We start from the raw sequence: 18,965 nt of genomic DNA on the forward strand, positions 1-18,965 counted from the left end.
CATTGTTAGTCCTGTAGGTCCTTTACGGACGGGTAATTAGCAAAGCTTTTAGAAAAACTAGCCAGTGGTTATATAGAGCTATTAAATAACCATGTTTATAAAGATAGAGTGAATTAAAGTCAACTAGAATTGCAGTTGTACACTTCTGCTAACATTGTGCAGTTTCAGTGTACGTTCATTTTTATTCCAGATTCATAGGAAGAGAGATATTTGTTGTCCCTGCTGTAAATCCAAGTCAGAGCCGACGCTGACAGCTGCACTTTGCTGCCTTGTGCGACAGACTTCTGATGTGCTCTGTCTCTCTGACGGCACTGACATGAGAAGAAAAGCAGAGGTTCCACGCTTTAGTTACTCTCTTCACTCACACAGATTGGTTTACCGGGTGGCACAATAGCTGCAGGATTACAGGTGAGACTTGGGTGACGCACTTTTAATTGTCCCATTGGTTAAGAAAAAAGAAGAAAAAAAAGGTGCCCTGAACACATGGAGAGAAGCCAGTCAGGAAAAAAAGAAACGTAACACCTCGCAACAAATCCAGCTCCAAATGCAGGAGCCGCTTGTTGATTCGATTTTTTGACTTTTCCCACGCATCCTTCCAACATCTGGAAACCTCATACTGCCTCTATCCTGGCTCTCCCTTTCCGTCTGTCTCTCTTTCATCAACTTCCCCCGCCCTTGTTTATTCTCTCTCTTGTTCCCTCTCTTCTCTTCCTATCTCATCTTTCGTTGGCTCCACTGTTTGCCTTTGTCCCTGGTTATGTCCCACATCCAATTATCTGTCGTCAGCAAGGATGCAACCATTTGGGAGGACATTCGTGAAAACGAAAATTGACCAACAAATCAATGTCTCTGGTCACATGATCAGCAGTACACTGATCTAATCTCTGACTAAAACACAGGGGTGGACACCAGTTTTTCATGACAAATAAAATAGCCTGAAAAAACACTTTGCTTCTTTTTGTATGTTGTCAGCTGATTAACGTTAAATGTTAGAGAGATTTTGTTTATTCATTTTGGACTGAGCCAGGCTTCCTTCTTACCCCTGTCTCTGTGCTTGTGCTGAGCTGACATCCTGCTGTCTGCAGCTTCATATTTCTGGTACACACATGAGATGCATTTTTAACTCTCAGCAATTGAGCAAAAATATATATAAATATTCCTTCAGTCTTCGTTTCATTCGTGGCTTTTGCCACGAATGAAACGAAGAGAAGCACAAACTCTAACTCAGTGTCATAAACCAAAATGAGCGCTCAGTATTATTACCTTCACTATTTGACCTCGATGCATATCAGGATCCAAAGTTCCATCAGGTATTTTTTATTTTTATGACAGTGATACAGTTCAATCATTTACTAACTAACACTCTACAAATATTGGTTAGCCAGCATTAAAATATAGTTAGTTTACATTTTTGATGAACAGGGTTTGCAGAAGATTCATTGAAGTCAACGTTTGCATCATTTCTCAAAGAACAAGAACATAACTAAAGTTTACAAAATGGCCTTTTCACTATGATTCAGAAACCTTCGGTTTTCAGTTGATGTTTGATTTGACGAGCAGCAGCTTCACTCGTTGCTAGTAAAGAACACAAGGCGTATGGAGTAGGCAGTGTCCAGGGTGTAAACAATGAAGTTGAAGATCGCCATGAAGGTGACCACCACCAGTTTATCCCAGTGACAAAGGTGGCCACAGTTGCCAGGTCTCTTATTGCTATGGAGGCTGTACACCGGCCAGATCACCATCGCTGTTGCGTACATCACTGCTGCCAAAATGTTGAAGACGACCACCAGCTTGTCAAATGGGATGGGAAAAAAAGAGGTCACTTGTCCAAGGGTGAGCAGGATTATGATGATGGAAAAGATGAAACACAAGGAGTACACGGCCACGCACCACTGCAGCGGCGGGGAGTTCACGTACTGTCGGCTCTCCAGGGACGTGTAGATGAGACAGGCGATGAAGGTCTCCAGAAGCTTCATTATACCGGCCAACGTTGAGAGAAAGCCGATGTTCTCTCCGCACGGGCGAAGGCGTGTCAGGACCACCTCGCCGGCATACACCCCGAAACAGACCCAGGACACCACAGACGCACCGATCTGACGGTAGCAGGTTGCGCAGGTGAAAAATGTAGGGTAAATGATGGAGGTGGCCAGGAACATGAGGCTGGCCAGCATAGCAAAGGCAGCGGTGAAGTCATCCCAGGCGAAAGGTAGCTTCTTGCTTACAGTGGTGAACTCCAGGACGAGGATGAGAAGGGTGAAGAAGAAGCAGAAGCACCACGTGAACATGCACCAGGCCCAGTAAGAAGACGATTCTTTTCCCCCCGTTGCTGCCAAGATAATCGACATACAAGCGAGGATGGCTGCCAGTGTTCGCAAGATGCCCACCGGCTGGGTGAGCGACCGCAAATCCACCATGGCTGGACAGGATGATCCGCCTTCAAATAAAAGATTCTAAATTCCGTTTATTCTTCACAGTGCATCAAGGCAGCAGGGTCGGTTTCGAGACCAGATCCTGTCGTAGAAATCCATGTAGGCAAACGCCCTCGAGCAGGTCTCTTCCTAGAAACTGAAACTTCAGTGTGGTGGCGTGTCCTGGGCTTATCTCCATGGTTTATGACCCCTGTTTCATGTCACTGATTGGATGGTGGTTTCGTGTTACGTTCACTTCATGACACATACACACTGGACTCTGATCTTCATCCAAGTTCAGAGCAATCTACAACAACAAGGTGTGTGTACATCACATATTCAGGAAACTGGCTCTGATCCTGTCCTCAAGTTCACTGGATTTATTGTTTCTGGGAAGTACTAATGTCAGCGTTTGGAGGAGGGATTGCTTTCAGGCCTTTATCTAGATTAAAAAACACTTCCGGTGCAATGAAAACTTTATTAACTTTAACAAACTACTTTTAAAAGCTGTCTTTCCAGACTAGGTGATCTGGATTTTGAGCTTTGTGATCACAATGAACACAAGTTTAAATGAAAATGATGTAATGCAAAAGATCCTCACACACCCAAAAATAAGAATAATGACATAAAATAAAATAATAATAATAATTGTAAGAACTAAGATTTTCTATTTCCTTTTCTATTCTTACAGATGTGTTTGTAAAACGTTTTTAGAAAAATAAAATAAATAATTCAAATTTTTTGAACATTTGTTCTTAGCTTTGCAGCTTCTTCCTTTTGGTCGATTTCTGTGTTTTCTTACCTTTTTTCTATGGTTCTTTTATTCATATATATTCCTATTTAATATACAGTATGAATACATTTATTGTTTATCACTGATATCATTCATATCAGTAATTCCGGTTGTGAACATGAACCAATTACACTTTTTTATTTTATTAGAAAAACACACATCTGCCCGTTAACCAGATGGTTGGTAGTTCGAGCATGATAAATGTATCTCAGCTATGATTGCAACTAAAAGTGATTTTCATTATAGTCTGAGAATTACTTTTTCCATTTTATGAATCCTTGACAACTTTTTCAAGTGTATGAAGTGTTTCAAAATGCATTTTAAATCAGACTTTAGATTACATATCTTTAAAATAGCTTCATTTCAAAATCCAAGGATATTCAATCAGTGATAAGAGAATGTGCTTGAAAAATAGATGAGGTAAATGATTGTTTATAAAAAAGTTGCATCATAATTTCTTCTTTGGACTGTTTTATTTACAGTCAAATCGTTTCAGCTCTGTGTGCACATGTTTTCAATGAGAGTTTGCAGTGGAAGGTGTGTCTCTCTCCCTCCCTTTCTCTCTCTTGTTATCCATTATGGGAAACTGGGAGTGGAGATAGAAACCTGTGCTGCTGTGTGTGTCCGAGAATGCAAAGCATCACACACCAATACAAACATGCTTTGAGAGGGAGCAGAATAAACATTAAACAGGATATTCATCCATTTAACAATTGCCTCACACTTCTGGAAACATTTTATTCATATTTCAAATGATTCAGTTGAAAAGAACAAACACTGAGAAAGTATCAATTCTGTAGCAAAATAGGAAGATTAATTAGTAAAGATAATAATCATAATTTGATGAAAAGAGATTAGTAACATTATCTCCTGCTGAAGGTGAAATGAAATATGTCATACAAAAACATGTTCTATGTTTGAGATTGAAGTTTGTAAATAACTAAAACGGACAATATTTGAAAATGAGGAACATAAGCCACCTATGTTCTTCTGACGAAGAACACGAGTCTAAAGGAATAAATCGTATCCACGATGTAAGCAATGAGGTTGACACAGGTCATGAAAGAGATGACTACTAAATTATTCCATGTACACATTCTAGTTTTGGAGCAGGAATTGGGTCTGGGGTTGTTCTGGAAGCTGTACAGCGGCCAGATTACCACCGCCGTCATGTACATCAACACCGCTAACACATTGCAGGCTGTCAGAACTTTGTCAAACGGCGCAGGGAAGAGCGTCAGGAGGCGGCAGATGGTGAACACGATGATGAGGATGGCGAAAATGAAGCAGATGGAGTAGACGGCAACGCACCACTGGAGTCCAGGAAACCTGGAGAACTGGTTGTAGTCCAAGCAGATGAAGATGATGCAGGCCACAAAGGCCTCAAGAACCTTGAGGAGGCCCGGCACCGTGGATAGAAATCCGCTGATCTCGCCGGGTTTGGCCCGGGTCAGCCCGACCTCGATGGCGTACAAGATGAAGGCCAGACAGGAGGTGACGGTGGCGCCGATTTGTTTGCCGCAGGTCGGGCAAGTGAAGAACGAGGGGTAGATGATGGAAGCTGCCAGCACCTGACAGACACAGTGTGAAATGAATCATTCTTCAGAGTTGTAGTGGTAGTAGTTGTGCAGTAGTCACAAATAAAGTATGGAAGATGGATACGTTTGACATCTATGTCGCATTAGCTTTCAGCACTTAAGCATTTTAAGCAATTGAATGATTAAGTAATTAAATTATTTTAATATTAATGTATCGATAACAACATTTTTTATAATATTTTTTAATAACAGTAATTTATTTTATTTTCATGGCATTTGTACTGAATTTAGAAAAAAAAAAGTAAAATATTACATTTCTGCGAAATATTTTATTTCTTTTTACAGTGCCAGCTCTATCTATATCATCAATGACACTAATGTCCAGTTACCGTGGCTGTAGTCGAATCATTTACTTCACCAAAAACAGACAAACACAAATAGCAGCAGTGGAAAATGGAACACACCATTAGAGTAGCCAACATGGCAAAAGCGGTGGTGAAGTCGTCCCAGGAGATGGGCAGCTTTGCGCTGAGGGTGGTGAACTCCAGGAAGATTATGAGGATGGTGACACAGAAGCAGAAGCACCAGGTGAACATGCACCACGTCCAGAAGGAGTCTGTTTTGTGGCCTAGCGACGCCACCAGGCTGAAGGAGATGCAGGTCAGGATCACCTCGAATATCCGCACAATGCCCACGGGCGCCGTCAGTGTTGTGAAGTCCAGCATAACCATGGTGCCTGTAACCCTGTGCTCAGTTAACTGAATTAATCTCTCACCTCTTAGTGAGTCTTTGCAGATGTAATATTTGTCCTATTTTTGAATAACCCGTCCTCCCTCGCTCCTCATCTTGTGAGTTCTGACTGAATTTGATGGACACGGAGAGTGAGGTTGCTCGGGCCACTCCCTCGTCGCCGCCTTATAAGACCTTCTTCCTCAAATGTCCACCCACCATATCATAAATGCATGTGTGTAACAGAGGTACATGGAGTGTTTATAAAGGGTGCAGTTGTTTGCACTTTACCTCCATTTGCTTATCAGTTGCACGAACAACAAATGCCTATATATTTATACAGAAACTGCACCTTATTACACAAAACACAGGTCTCCCACGTCACCCTCATAGTCATCTATTGTGTTTGCCTACTTAGCTGCACGCCCACCCATCAACAATTGAAACCTGTTAATATGTTACCAGAGGTGTAAGAGGAATTAGTCAAAAGAGGAAAGCGACAGGAGGGCACGCAATAAAGAGATCAGGTGATTTTTGTCTTTCACTTAATAAAAGCAGGTGTGAGACAATGGAAAAGAAAAAAATCAAAGATTTAACCTAAAGGTTTTGGCTTTAAGGTACTTTAAAGGTTAAATGTGTAGAATCTAGTGATATCTAGTGGTGAAGTTGCATCTTGCAGCTGAACCCCCCTCACCTCAACCTGCGGCTGCATGGGTATGAAATAGTGATCACATTTACGAAACAGAAACACTAACAACAGACAGACACAGTGATGTGAACCTAAACACAACTTAAGCTGCTCAAATTCCATGGTCACACAAATACTTCTTCATTGGTATCACACTGTGTGCCATTAAATGATCCAGAAGAAATTGAGTTAAAGAAATAGCTGTCTGAATGAGAGGATGTGGATGCCTGTGTTTGCTCTCTGAGTTACAATAATGTCTAATGTTGGAATTATTCTGACCTCTTGTGGCCATGCAGTAAAAAATAGACGACCACATCCTCTGGATTTGAATTCAGAAACTACAACTGAAAGTCGTGTTTGGGAGAGAAGGAATGACTGTGTAGCTACCGTCACATTAAAATAGTTAATAAAGTTAGTATAAAGGGTTAGTGTTGTGAGAGTGTGTAGTCTGGTTCAAAACTGAGACACAAACATTCGCTACTTTGTCAAAACCTGTTATCTTCTTATTTCCCTTTCAGCTACTGTAACACACTTCTGCTTTTTTCCCACCACTTCTGCTTGAGTCCACTTCCTGGGCTTCATACCGATGGAAAACACTGACAAACTGTAAACCACTGCAAGTCACTTGTGAGTACCATAGACTGTATATATAAAGTTGAGTAAACACAGAGAGGCGGCCGACTGTCTGCGTGGATGGTAACATATTAGAGCACATATTAGAATAGGTAGGGCGACCACAGACTAGAACATTATGGGAAATGCTGCTATGACTTGGCGAGATAGGGCATTAGCCTTGATGGAGGTTTGCACTCTCGACCGCACTTCTTGAGTTTTCTTTTGCGCCTGTTTTGTTTGATGTTTGTCGAAAGGAATACGCAGAATCTACTGAGTGAAATTGGTAAACATAAATCCTAATCTAGTGAATTCAAATGTGTTTTCGAGAGGGGGCTGTTGGGCCTCGGCGGAGGCGTGTTCTCTCTAGTTTGTTGTTAAATTCACTAGGTTTTGGTAAAATCTTGTCTCCAGCCCGAGTGAGTTTGAACCTGTGTGACTAACTTGCACTCAAAAGCGTGTAAATGCCCTGAACAGTTTCCTGAAGGTACAACTCCCTCAAGTGATGCAGCCTACTCTCCCTCTCCTGCTCTCACCACAATCTTTCAACAAAGGAAACTTTGTTCTTAGCAAACCCACAGCTCTCGCCCCTCTGAGCTCTGTCTCTATTGCTCTTATTCCTACAATCACTTTAACTTCTCTCCTGACCAACCCAGTCACAGTCATATAAAAAGAGGCGGAGAAACAGGAGGAGGCATTGTACAGCTGTGAAGCTCATTCGTGAGATTATAACCCTTCCTCTGTTCAGTTTTCCAATCATATTTCCTGTATTGTCTTCGCTACATTTCTTCTCAGGATATTACTCGGCTTCTTCCTGCATCTCTCAGGACCAGACAGCTCCAGGACAGATCTTCTTGTTGAAAAGTCACAGGTAGGTACAATAAAATATACTCTTCATATTTGAAGCCATTGAGTTTGTGTAAAGTCGGATTATCAATATACTTAATTCAGCTTATATTCAGATGTGGTCTAAACATATATTTCTATGTACAAAGCAGTTTTTATTAAGATGTTAGCGTTTTGCATTTTCCAGCCTCGCTGTCCAAACAAAACAGGGCGAGGCACGAGTACTGTGGTGAAGGAAGATGCATGTGGCTCATGTTGCTCTAATTGATTAAGTATGGATTGATGACGAGACACAGGGACTGACTGGGCCTGTTCACCACGAGCAGACTGAGCAGAATACACTGTGGCACTGCATTCTTCTGAGTGATCAAAATACAGACTAAAGAAGCACAGATACACTCATTCTGAACTGTGTTTGACATGTGGGACTGATGAAGGCAGGCTGCATCATGGAAAGATTATCTGGGCGGGTATTGTCCTTTGGGATCAGAGTTAATTCCTTTAAACCGGAGCTCTGTTGCCCAACATCTCTCCCAATAAGGAAGTGATTCATCAACCATTAACTCACCAAACGTCCAGCTTGAGCAATACATATTGAAGTATATTGTCCAACGTTACTTTCTACTCTAACCCTAACCCATCACAACATTTTAGAGGCATTCAATTCCACTGTATGTATCCGACACCTTATTTAGAGTGAGTATCATCTTCCCTCGATTCATTTATCGATCCATTATCTTTCTGTCGTATCCTTTGTGGGCCACTTGGGGAGCTAGAGCCAATCCCAGCTGACATTGATCGACAATTGGGTCACACCCTAGACAATCAAAGACCTATCTAACCTGCAGTCTGCATGTCTTTGCACCCTGGAAGGTAGCCAGAGTACCTGGACAAAGCGCACGTAGACACGGGGAGAACATGCAAAGTCCACACAGAAACACCCTGCCTTTATTATAGCTTATATCTAATGAATGCCCCTCATTGTGCAGATTAGAAAGAGGATATGAAAAAATGAGGTTTGACGGTGGACTTCACATGTAATTTTAAATTTGGTTCCTCAAAAGTGAATTTAAATTTGGGAACTGGTTGTTTACTGTCATCTTCTTCCTTTATTTCTAAGGTAACGATACCTATGAACCTAATACCTCGTTCACAAAAAGAAAAGTATGTATTATTTAAACCCTGGAAAAAGGGGATTATCTCCTTTCCCATTGTTTGAAGAGGAGTTTGCCTCTCCTCTTTTTTTCCATGTCTGACGGTCACACACGCATGGAGAACTGAGGCGTTCTTTCACCGAGTCATTAATTAATCCGTCCCCATTTAATTTCTCTACCTTTTCCACAGATCACAGTGATGACATGGATGCATAACTTGTTCACTTGTTCAAATGTAGGCATCAAAAGCAGCAATCCTTTTTGTTCATTGGCAGATTACATATTGTAAAGATATGTGGCCATTGATGAATAGGTCTTTGCCAAAGGGAGTGCTAGCAAATCTTCTCGGCTAAAACCAAAAACATTGTTGCTGAGGTTGCACTTATTAACGTAATAGCTTGTATTTAATAAGGAATATTCTACAAATTCTCATTTACAGTGAGGACATCTGAAGATGGAAAAAGCGTACCCACCAGAGGAATCCTCTCCACCGTACCCTGGACCACCAATGAACTACGGTGGTGTAGCACCTCCGCAAGTAATGTATCCTCAGCCGGGATTCTCACCTGCACCGCCATTTGCTGCCCACCAGACAGGTCTGTGTCTGAGATGATGTTTATTCTTTTTCGACTTTATTCCTTTAATGTTTGATTTTTTTTTCTTCAATGTGGCCCTTAAATTCGATTGTACATAATCACAGCAAAAGATGTTCAAATAGAGAAGAGTTCAGGAAAAGGGATACAAAATGTATATGCTGCACTGTTATGTATGGTTTTGTTGTATATTATATTTATGGAAAAAGCTATAATGTTTTGGTAGATGATGTAAGGAAATATATATATTCTGAACCTTCCCTTCCTGTTTTTTGTAAACCGCGCGTTTTCCCGACATTTTTTACCAAGAATATTGTTCAAATCCGAAAATTACACAGTAACCCAATCAGATGGCTCAGTAGTGACTTCACAATACATTCAGTATAGAAACGCTGATGGAAAAACAGAGCACTCATTACAAACCAGAGCACTATCCCGTTATCAAATTACAGTTGTTGTGCAGCCTCTGCTACTCTGCAGAGGAGTCAGTGCAGTGGACAGTGTAGCAACAGAAATGACCACAATAGTATCTATCTCTCTATCTATCTATCTATCTATCAATCTATCTATCTATCTACAGTACCTGTATCAGTACCCCTATAGCCTGTCACATGGCATTTACCCTTTGAGTTGTGTACATGCAGCAAATAACTTTTTTACATCTGATATTTTAACATTGCCACAAGAGGAAAAGCACTGGTGTTAAAAAAAACAAAAAAACAAAATAAGGTTGATTTCTATTTAGGTGCTTCAGGTTTGTGTTATTTCATTGTGTCACAGTGTCTTAATGGAACACTCGAGCCACAGGGTGTGAATGTTACCAGTAACGCCTCTGTATTTCCTACAATGCCATGTCAAAACCTCTACAGTGAAAAAAGGCCCATTGTGTCAGTGAATGTACCAACCAGAGGTCAGTATTTACTCCAATCACGGTAATCTGACGTGACTGTGCCAGTCAGCCAGTGTCACGTTGTGCAATGTGTTTCGCCTGATGGTGGGTTCCATTAAATCGGTGACTCCTAAATACTGGCCGGAACGTGTGAAAGCGTTTACACATGAGAGAACCTACAGAGGCAAATCCTCAATTTGAACTGTTTTGCATTTCTCCTCCTCAGTCGCTCACGTGGTCGTGACACCTGCACTGCAGGACGCCCCAGGACAAGCGGTGTGTCCCCACTGCCACCAGACTGTGGTCACCATCACCGAAGTAAAACCAGGCCTCATGACCTGGGCCATCTGCGGCGGCCTCACCATCTTTGGGTAAGAATTATCTTATGGGTGAACATTTGCTTCACAATAAGTTCCTCTGTAACTGATATCTGATGGAAAAAATAAAGAGACGCCTTAAACTACAATTCTGAAGTGCATTCAAACACTTCAATGACCAATTTGTCTTGCAAAAGATGATCGAAAGTTAGCAAGTATCCTGTTGTATCCTGACATCATCACTTTGGGAATTAAAATGTTGTTTTCCTCTTAGATGTTTTCTTTGCTGCTGCATCCCGTTCTGCATTGATTCCTGCAAAGATGTGGAGCATCACTGTCCATCATGCAACAAACTCATCTACTTATACAAACGATTATAAAACCGTCCTGACTGTGATCGTGGGACAAGAACTCACGCTACTTTCCCACACATTAGCTTATCAGTGGTTTTAGCTGCTTGAAAACATTCCCTTGATAGTGAGGGATACAGTAAAATATGAAATGCACTTACTCTGATTGTATGCTGACTGTTTATTTTGCAACAATATATACTTCTTAATGTGAATTGTAATGACTTGTGAAAAGGCATGGTACTTAGGGTGATTTATATATATGTCAAGCAAAATGTGTAAGAGCTGTGATTTATTATAAATGTCAACAATTTACATCAACAAATATGCCAATAAAGGCAAGCAACAGAAAGGTGTGTGCTGTAGTTTTGAGTTGGCCGCTTGAAGTCTTACATTTTCACACATTTAGTGAATAGCGTTGTATTTCTGTAGAGGCAGGCTCTAAACCCTCATAATCATTTGTTTTCAAAGTAATATTCGAGGAGCCCTTATCGTTTGGCAGGACTTGTACGTGATTTGTTCTACCCTCTTGCTCCTCCCCATGGTCTCACATTCGAGGAACATTAAAAGCATTGGCAAGAATAAAAGCCCTTTCTCAAACCACCCCTCACAACCTCTCCCTACCCACTCCCACTCTGACTCACATCTGTGTGATGTGCAGGGAGTGTCGGCCACATTAAGTGCCATCCCAAACAAATTAGCCGGGAGTGGAGATGGGTTTTAAAACCCTCCAACAACGAGTTTGCATTAATGTTGATTTATGGATTGTGTGTTCCACATGCAGCATGCTTCATGGAAATGTTTGTTCTATGCAAATACCCAAATATTCAAGCAGGAAATTAAATATTCACCTTGTCAATCAGTAGTTCAACACAATAAAGTCATACTTATTCCGATTCATGTGTCATCACTGTTTATTCATGCATGTCTTGTGAACAGCTAAATAGTGTCAGAATTTTTCTTCGTAAAGTCACAAAGTCCTTCAAGTAATTATAACAAAAAAACAAACACAAAAAAAAAACAGTATGAAAAAAGAAAATCAAATTCTCTGCTTTTGAGCTCAGGGCAGATTTTTTACCACGTCTGCTTGTCTTATCAGTGTGACGGTTGTATTCCTAATGTAATTGGTATTGTTCTTGTGATCGTCCTGTGACCTCTCATTTTCATCAGACTCTTCATCGGGCCTTCATGTGTCAAAGTCATATGCTCAGAGGAGGAGCATCACACTCCCTTGGGTTTGGGAGTTGAAGGATCAGAGGCACAGTGTGAATACACCATACAAATGTAATATAGACCTAAGGTTTTGCAGTTCTCCAAAGTGGAACTGAAGCCTCTCAGGATTTTGTTCCTGCTGGCAGAACAGTCCCAGTACTGTGCATTTGTTTTGTTTTTTTGTATTAGAGGAAATATACCGTACCATCCGTTTGATCTCTTTATCTCGATAGATGATTTCGAGACATGTGTTCTCATCAGTGGCAGCCATCTTGGTTGTTATTAGAAATGACTCAGCCGACCCATTGGCCGCTCTTTTATTCTTTTATTTTATTCTCTGTGATTCATTGCTGTTCATCAGTCCGTCAATCATCAATTTGTACATTTTAACTGTCTGCCCTACCTTTTGTGTAACATTTTTTCTACTCAATTAACTAATTTTTTCTGATGTAAGAAACCTTGTAAGAAAGAGAACGCTGTGTCCAAGGTTTACCTCTGTCTGACGATAGTGATATGACCAGAACATCATAAATATCCAAATGAGGAAACGTCTTCTCTGTCAGACTCCTGCATCACACTGTGATGTTGGGAACTCTGTCCTATTCAGCTGAATATAGACTCTGATATATTTTGATAGATTCTCAATCTTTTTCTGAGATATACTATTTTGTTATTCTTTGTTATATTCGCTGTTGTATTTCCTGCTACAATAAATTCACAAAAAGACAGTTCGATCTGAGAATTCTTATTTTCTATTTCTCTCACCAAGAATTTATACCACAAACTGAACATGGGATTGGACGGTGCTCCGGACTCTGAGGGAAGGACAGAACGCGCCACTTAGTGGTTGGCTGCAGTAAAATCATAAGTCCCACCTCCTCCTGTGTTAGTAGACCAAATTTAAAAGTCAAAGTGCAAGTCAAATAATTTTTTCTCAAAGGTGGTTTCTAGCATTGTAGGTAGTTCTAATCACAGCCAAGTATGTTCAACTGCTCTTTGTTCAGGGAAGTTATTTATCTTTACATAAAGTAAAGATTAAAACGTTAATATCCACAGCTCAGACTGACTCACGATTGGTCGAGCATGTAGATCGGTCGGCACCATGCTGCTGCAGCTCAACATGCACAAGATGGCAGCGTTCATATCTAGAAGCTGTTTGCTCCGCCCTGATTAAATTCTTTGTCTACCCCTCACTAAAGAATTCAAGTCTCAGTTTTCCCTTCACTCTGTGTCATTGGATTTGTTCCCTCGTGTTTCTTGGTGGATTTGTTACCTGTGTGACAACTAGAGTCACAGTTCTCAGTGATATGCCAGTACTTCATGAATGTAGCGTAGTGTGTGAGTTCTCCAGTGATTTGCAGTGATTTCTCTGGGATCTCTGACTGAAACTCACTCAGCGATCAGTGTTAACCGGAATCATGTCAGCTAAACAAAGAAATCTTTGTTCTTTGCAAACAAAACCCACATCTCTCTCCCACTAAGTTCTTTCTTTATTGCTCTTATTAAAACACTGGTCAATATTTTAGCAACAATTCAACAAACTCTGTCATACTATGCCGATAATTCTATTCTGACCAATCCAGCTTCAGTGGAATAAGTGGAAGTAAGTGGAATACGTGCAATATTGGAGGAGAAAAGAGGAAGAGGCATCATACAACGCTGTCTTACTGGAGGAAACAAATATTGCTTCCTCTTCTTAGTTTTCAATCAGTGTGAGAATCATGCTCATACGATTTTTCTGTACTGTCATCAATATATTACTTCTGCTGGGCTGTGGCAAAATGTCTCCCTCATTCTCTCCTTGCTGTTTCCCCATCTCCTAATCCAACCCATCACTTCCCAGCTGCTTTCCATCTGCAGAAAGCAAGTGGGAACAAGGCCCAATTTACTATCGCAGCATTAATCAGGACCATAATCATCTAGTTCTCCAACTAATCAATAATAGACACACCTTAAATTATGATAGAATACATAAAAAAACGTTTATATTTTAACTGTATTGTGAACAATTGGTACACGTCTTGTCTATCATTACAGGCACTAATGAAAGTCTCAAATGAAGCAAAGAACCAGACATTGAGTTTTTACTAGTTTTCAAATATCGAAACAGAATAGAACGGTCAGCATTAACGTATCGTCACATGCTTTACTATAAACCATGTGAGAGAATGGAATTGAAAGTTGCTCATGTCCTATGATAGCGAGTATCCAGATATCAAAACTCAAAGGAAAGGACTTAAGGAAAAACATTTAAGTTACCATAAAGGATCAAGTAATTTTTTTCTAGTGGGTAAGTTTTCCTCATGCTATTATAACCTTTAGTTTAAGTGTTATTTCAGTGTAGTGTAATGATAACTATGTTGAAACAAATCTATAAATAACGCTTTGTTTATGATAATCATATATGTTCTGTCTGTTTATTAACTTCCTCTTTAAGTAAACTTTCTGTCCATGGTCCTAAAACAGAAGTCAAACTAAAGTCGAAAAGTCGAATGGAATGACACAACATTTATTTAAAGATATTATAATGACAAATGAGGTGCCAGATCCAACCTGGAAATTACTAATTAAGAGTTATGATTATGAGTTTCAGATGCTCTATAGGGTTACGATCATTTTAATTAGTTTGGTTTGATTTGGATTAACCTGGGTCCCTGCCAGTGAGTGAGTGGGTGTCTGAACAAAGAAAATATCTGGACTTTGTTCAGGGCACATTGTTGACTTCAGACTGAAACTGAAAAAGGAAGTCAAAGTGTTGCCTATAAAATCATCTTCTCCTCCTTGTTCCAGAGTCACTCTTTCCAGAGCCACATAAGCAAAGGTAAGGACTTCAATCTGTCTGTTACCACTATTGAACTGAATGGAATACCTTTTATTTGAGTTCATAATTTTTTTTGCCATAGATTTTGATGAAGCACTTTGTAACCTTGTTTATAGAAGTGCTATACAAATAAAGTTATGATTAAAGTTATTATTATTACTATAACTGTGACTGTCAAGCTAAAGTTAATTTCTTTACTTCATCAAGTCAATATACAACAAAACGCCATGGGTTCATTTTTTATCACATAACAAAATTGGCAGTTATGCTTAAAGGTTCAGTGTATACAATGTAGTGACATCTATTGGTGATGTTGCATGTTGCAGCTGAACACCCCATACCTCTGCTTTCAACATGAGAGAAAACCTGTGGCAGCCTTCAGTTACCACAGGTTCAAACTCGTAAGGAGTTTAGTTTGTCCAGTCTGGGCTACTGTAAAAAACATGGCTGCTTCCGTAGAAAGGATCTGCTTGTTATGTACATTTAAAGTATTTAAATGTACATAACGAGGGTAAAGAAACAATACTTTGTACAATTTAGATGAAGCACACTGGTGGAAACATTAATAGGATTTTTTAGTTTCTGTCAATAGATCCCTTTCACCATAATTTTACACACTGGACCTTTAAGTTAACAATCTGATTGCATCTTCCTCCACTGGGGTGAATTCCTGCATTAACATGTAGTCTGAATGACCTACTTTACAGCAATGGGATCAAGTCAGTCTAAAGCTCCTTCAGTGTCACCTCCTCCACCACTCTTAGAGCAGCCATGGAGGGAGGTGTCAGAGTGAGTATGATCTAACATTCAGTCAGTGTGTTTCCATTGTGCCTTCAGTGTTTGTGCTTCTGCTGCTCAACACATGATCTTAAACATCTCGTTGTATTGTGTGTGAAAGAATGAAAAAATTCACAATTGCAATGTTGTGCAATCTTTAATAAAACTAATACAGCACTTTATTGATCTGATTGTTTTTTTATTTACTTTAATTTACAGGAAGTACAAGGACAATCTTACCAACCTGAAAACAAACAGGTCAAATATCTCAGGATTCTGCTTCATGGACCAGTTGGTGCTGGAAAGTCGAGCTTCATCAACTCTGTCGACAGCGTTTTAAAAGGCAGAGCTGCTGGTCGAGCTTTGACTAATGCAAACTATGGGAGTAGCTTCACCAAACAGGTATGAACAACAGGAAAGGATTAAACTCCATTGAGGTTAAAAAACCACAGGAATTCATTTTCAATAGTAGTTCACTGATGAAAATACAGAGCAACTCCTACTAATATTAAAAGGTCAAAACAGAAGATTTATATCAAATGTTTTGTACAAATGTTGTTTTTATGTTTTATAGCAATAAATTATAGTCAGCACAAAATAAATAATAAGAACCATTACATCTTTCTAAATCTTTCTGTTGATCATCTGAGTGCTTAATGTTTTTTACTTCCTATAGCTTTGCACCCCTTTCAACTTGAGGTTAAGTAGTTCTTGAACTTGATACAAATCACCTGACCAAACCAAGTTCAAGTTTCTTTGGGTTCTCAGGCAGTTTCTCCAGCCTCCCCACACATTCCTGATCGGCCCACAGACAACTGCTGAGATTTACATTGATTCATTGATGTAAATAATTGCACCTTCTGCCTTACAGTACCAGACCTTTGAATTTCACAAAAGTCCAGGGGCCAAATACTCTTTTGTTTTCAATGACATCATGGGCTTTGAGCAAGATTCTGACGGTGGAGTCCCTGTGGAGGACGTCAAACTGGCCCTGAGAGGACACGTGAAAGGAGGTTACACGGTAAAACCATGTGAACTTTTATAATAATTAAAGTGAAATTTTAACTAAAAAAACAGTATTTGTTTTATATTTATCTTAGTTATTAAAATTATTATTGAAAATTGACAAAAGAGTGGTTCATATTTCTTGTAGCATAAAACAAAGTAAATTCTTTTTAATATATCAAACTTTTCTATTAGCAAATTGCTGAGTTTGGGGCACATGGCAGCCACATGTACATCAGTTTAATCTTGTGAACAATGTCAGGAATGTGTGTCACATTAACAATATGAGCGTGCAGGTGTAAATGTGCACGAGACAAACAAATTAGGTGAAACACAAAAAAACTTTAAGTTACAATAACTGATTGTATTTGATTGATTTCTAGTTCAACCCTGACCAAGAACTGACGGAGGGTGATGATGGCTACAACTCCGATTCCACTTTGGAAGACAAAGTTCACGTTCTGGTGTGTGTTGTTCATGCAGACGCAGTGTCTAGGTTAAGTGATGAGATGGTGAAGAAGATTAGAAAGGTCAGAGAGGCAGCCAGTGAACTGAGTGAGTGCACAACAATTGTTTCTCTGCGTGGACTGATAGTGTCACATTGGAATGTATGAGTCAAAATACAAGGACACAAATGTTTGAAATACTGATACTGGTTTCTTTATCGACAGGAATTCCCCAACTGGCTATTATCACCAGAATTGATGAAGCCTGTCCTGAGGTTAAAAAGGACACAAGCAATATCTATAAGAGCAAGTACCTGAAGGAAAAGGTACATTTTTGAGTTTTTGCTCAATTCCATTTTTCTGCATATATGTCATGTTTGTTCATCGCTTTACGATTACTGATCAACATAAATGTTGTTACTTTGACTTAGGTTGAAAGATTCCGCCTGCTGCTGGCCCTCCAAATGAACTGCATCTTCCTTGTGAAGAACTACAATGATGAAATTGAGTCAAATGACAAAGTGAACGCTACGATACTGTGTGCACTGAAACAGATTGTTTTGTATGGAGAAGACTTCCTCAACGACCAGTAAACATGAATTCCCCTGAGGCAAAAACACAGTAGGCGATTTGTAGGCTAATGAGGAAATTTTCAGCCAATTTTTACTGTTTTTGTCAAGCAGGCAAGATTCAACATAAACCCCTTCATGTAAATATTAACAAATCCCCTGCTGCAGTGGTTCCCAAACTTTTTATAGTCCCGTACCCCTTCAGACCTTCAATCTCAAGCTACGTACCCCCCCGTTTTTTTTTCATGTTTGTACCTGCCGCCGCCGATTACATTTCATGTCTATTTATAGCTCAGTTTGAAAATGTAATGGGCTTTTTCACTTTGAAAACACAAATCAAATTTTCTCCCTGCGTACCCCCTGAACCACTTCACATACTCCAGTTTGGGAACCGATGCCAGACTGCAATTAAACGATTGAAGCATAAATCATGGTTTGCATTCAAATTTTAAATAATGCACTCTGCACTCTGCAATGCGAAAATTTAGACATATAAATAAAAAAGTTCTTGTGAAAGAAATAATCATATGAATAAATACAAAACATGTTCAATTACAGTAAAGTTACACAGTTACAGTTATAGTGGGAACTTTGGGTTTCTCTATAGTTTCTAAGGTCTTGATATTTTTTATAATCTATAATTGCTTATTTATGATTTGATTCTTTAGACAAATAAAATCAAATTGAAGTTACAGTATATGTACTAGTACATATACATAAACATTACAGTATATATGTTTTGAAGGGTAAAATAATCCTGGAGACTTTTATAATCCAGCAATTTTTTGTCTTGAGATAATCCTAAATTAATTTAAGGTAATTGTTATTAATTTCGAAATCTTGTTTGTTAAACATCTGTTACAAAATTACTAAACTTCAACTGTTTCATTCCGTAATGCTGCCTCCTAACCACAAAGGATTTGTAGATCAATGAAGTTGGAAGAAATTAACTTATTCAATACATTTTCAGGTACCAAATGAGGTACTACTGTCTTTATGTCATTTCTCTCATTGAGACTTTGCACAATAGTAGGACAATGCTCTGTCATTACGTCATTAGCTTGTTGTGTCGTCATCTAGTGATCTGGTCAACAACTCAACTTTTGTGATGGTGCCTTCACTTGCCGCCGGAATGGAGTGATTCAAAAGCTCTCATGTTTATACTCCCAGTATTTAATACATCACCTGCTCTAACAAATAAATTATACATTCCTCACT

At 39.5% G+C, this 18,965-nt stretch overlaps 4 protein-coding genes across 5 annotated transcripts; 2 read left to right on the top strand and 2 right to left on the bottom strand.

The window, feature by feature from the left end:
- Positions 1-1,565: 1,565 nt before the first annotated feature.
- On the bottom strand, positions 1,566-2,414 carry LOC128459025 (myeloid-associated differentiation marker homolog). Its single transcript, XM_053444120.1, has one exon. The coding sequence runs from the start codon at positions 2,412-2,414 to the stop codon at positions 1,566-1,568; it is 849 nt and encodes a 282-aa protein (XP_053300095.1).
- A 1,767-nt stretch (positions 2,415-4,181) lies between these two features.
- LOC128459046 (myeloid-associated differentiation marker homolog) lies at positions 4,182-5,470 on the bottom strand. The gene is made up of 2 exons (XM_053444147.1): positions 5,204-5,470; positions 4,182-4,772 (listed from the first exon to the last, which is right to left on the bottom strand). Exons 1-2 carry the CDS (start codon positions 5,468-5,470, stop codon positions 4,182-4,184), a joined length of 858 nt encoding a protein of 285 aa, XP_053300122.1.
- A 1,243-nt stretch (positions 5,471-6,713) lies between these two features.
- On the top strand, positions 6,714-11,813 carry LOC128458346 (LITAF domain-containing protein). 2 transcript variants are annotated; one of them, XM_053443136.1, is made up of 5 exons: positions 6,714-6,783; positions 7,564-7,639; positions 9,208-9,364; positions 10,477-10,621; positions 10,842-11,813. In XM_053443136.1, the coding sequence occupies exons 3-5, from the start codon at positions 9,223-9,225 to the stop codon at positions 10,945-10,947; spliced, it is 393 nt and encodes a 130-aa protein (XP_053299111.1). In that variant the 5' UTR covers positions 6,714-6,783; positions 7,564-7,639; positions 9,208-9,222; the 3' UTR covers positions 10,948-11,813. The 2 variants fall into 2 exon arrangements, with proteins under 2 accessions (XP_053299111.1, XP_053299110.1); XM_053443135.1 differs by lacking the exon at positions 6,714-6,783 and having other exon boundaries at positions 7,441-7,639.
- A 2,826-nt stretch (positions 11,814-14,639) lies between these two features.
- On the top strand, positions 14,640-18,644 carry LOC128457976 (interferon-induced protein 44). The gene is made up of 7 exons (XM_053442551.1): positions 14,640-14,950; positions 15,658-15,739; positions 15,947-16,129; positions 16,599-16,748; positions 17,116-17,287; positions 17,404-17,504; positions 17,610-18,644. The coding sequence occupies exons 2-7, from the start codon at positions 15,722-15,724 to the stop codon at positions 17,769-17,771; spliced, it is 786 nt and encodes a 261-aa protein (XP_053298526.1). The 5' UTR covers positions 14,640-14,950; positions 15,658-15,721; the 3' UTR covers positions 17,772-18,644.
- The last annotated feature ends 321 nt before the right edge of the window (positions 18,645-18,965 follow it).

The sequence above is a fragment of the Pleuronectes platessa genome, chromosome 16, assembly GCF_947347685.1.
Source record: "Pleuronectes platessa chromosome 16, fPlePla1.1, whole genome shotgun sequence".
In the NCBI taxonomy this organism is placed as follows: Eukaryota; Metazoa; Chordata; class Actinopteri; order Pleuronectiformes; family Pleuronectidae; genus Pleuronectes; species Pleuronectes platessa.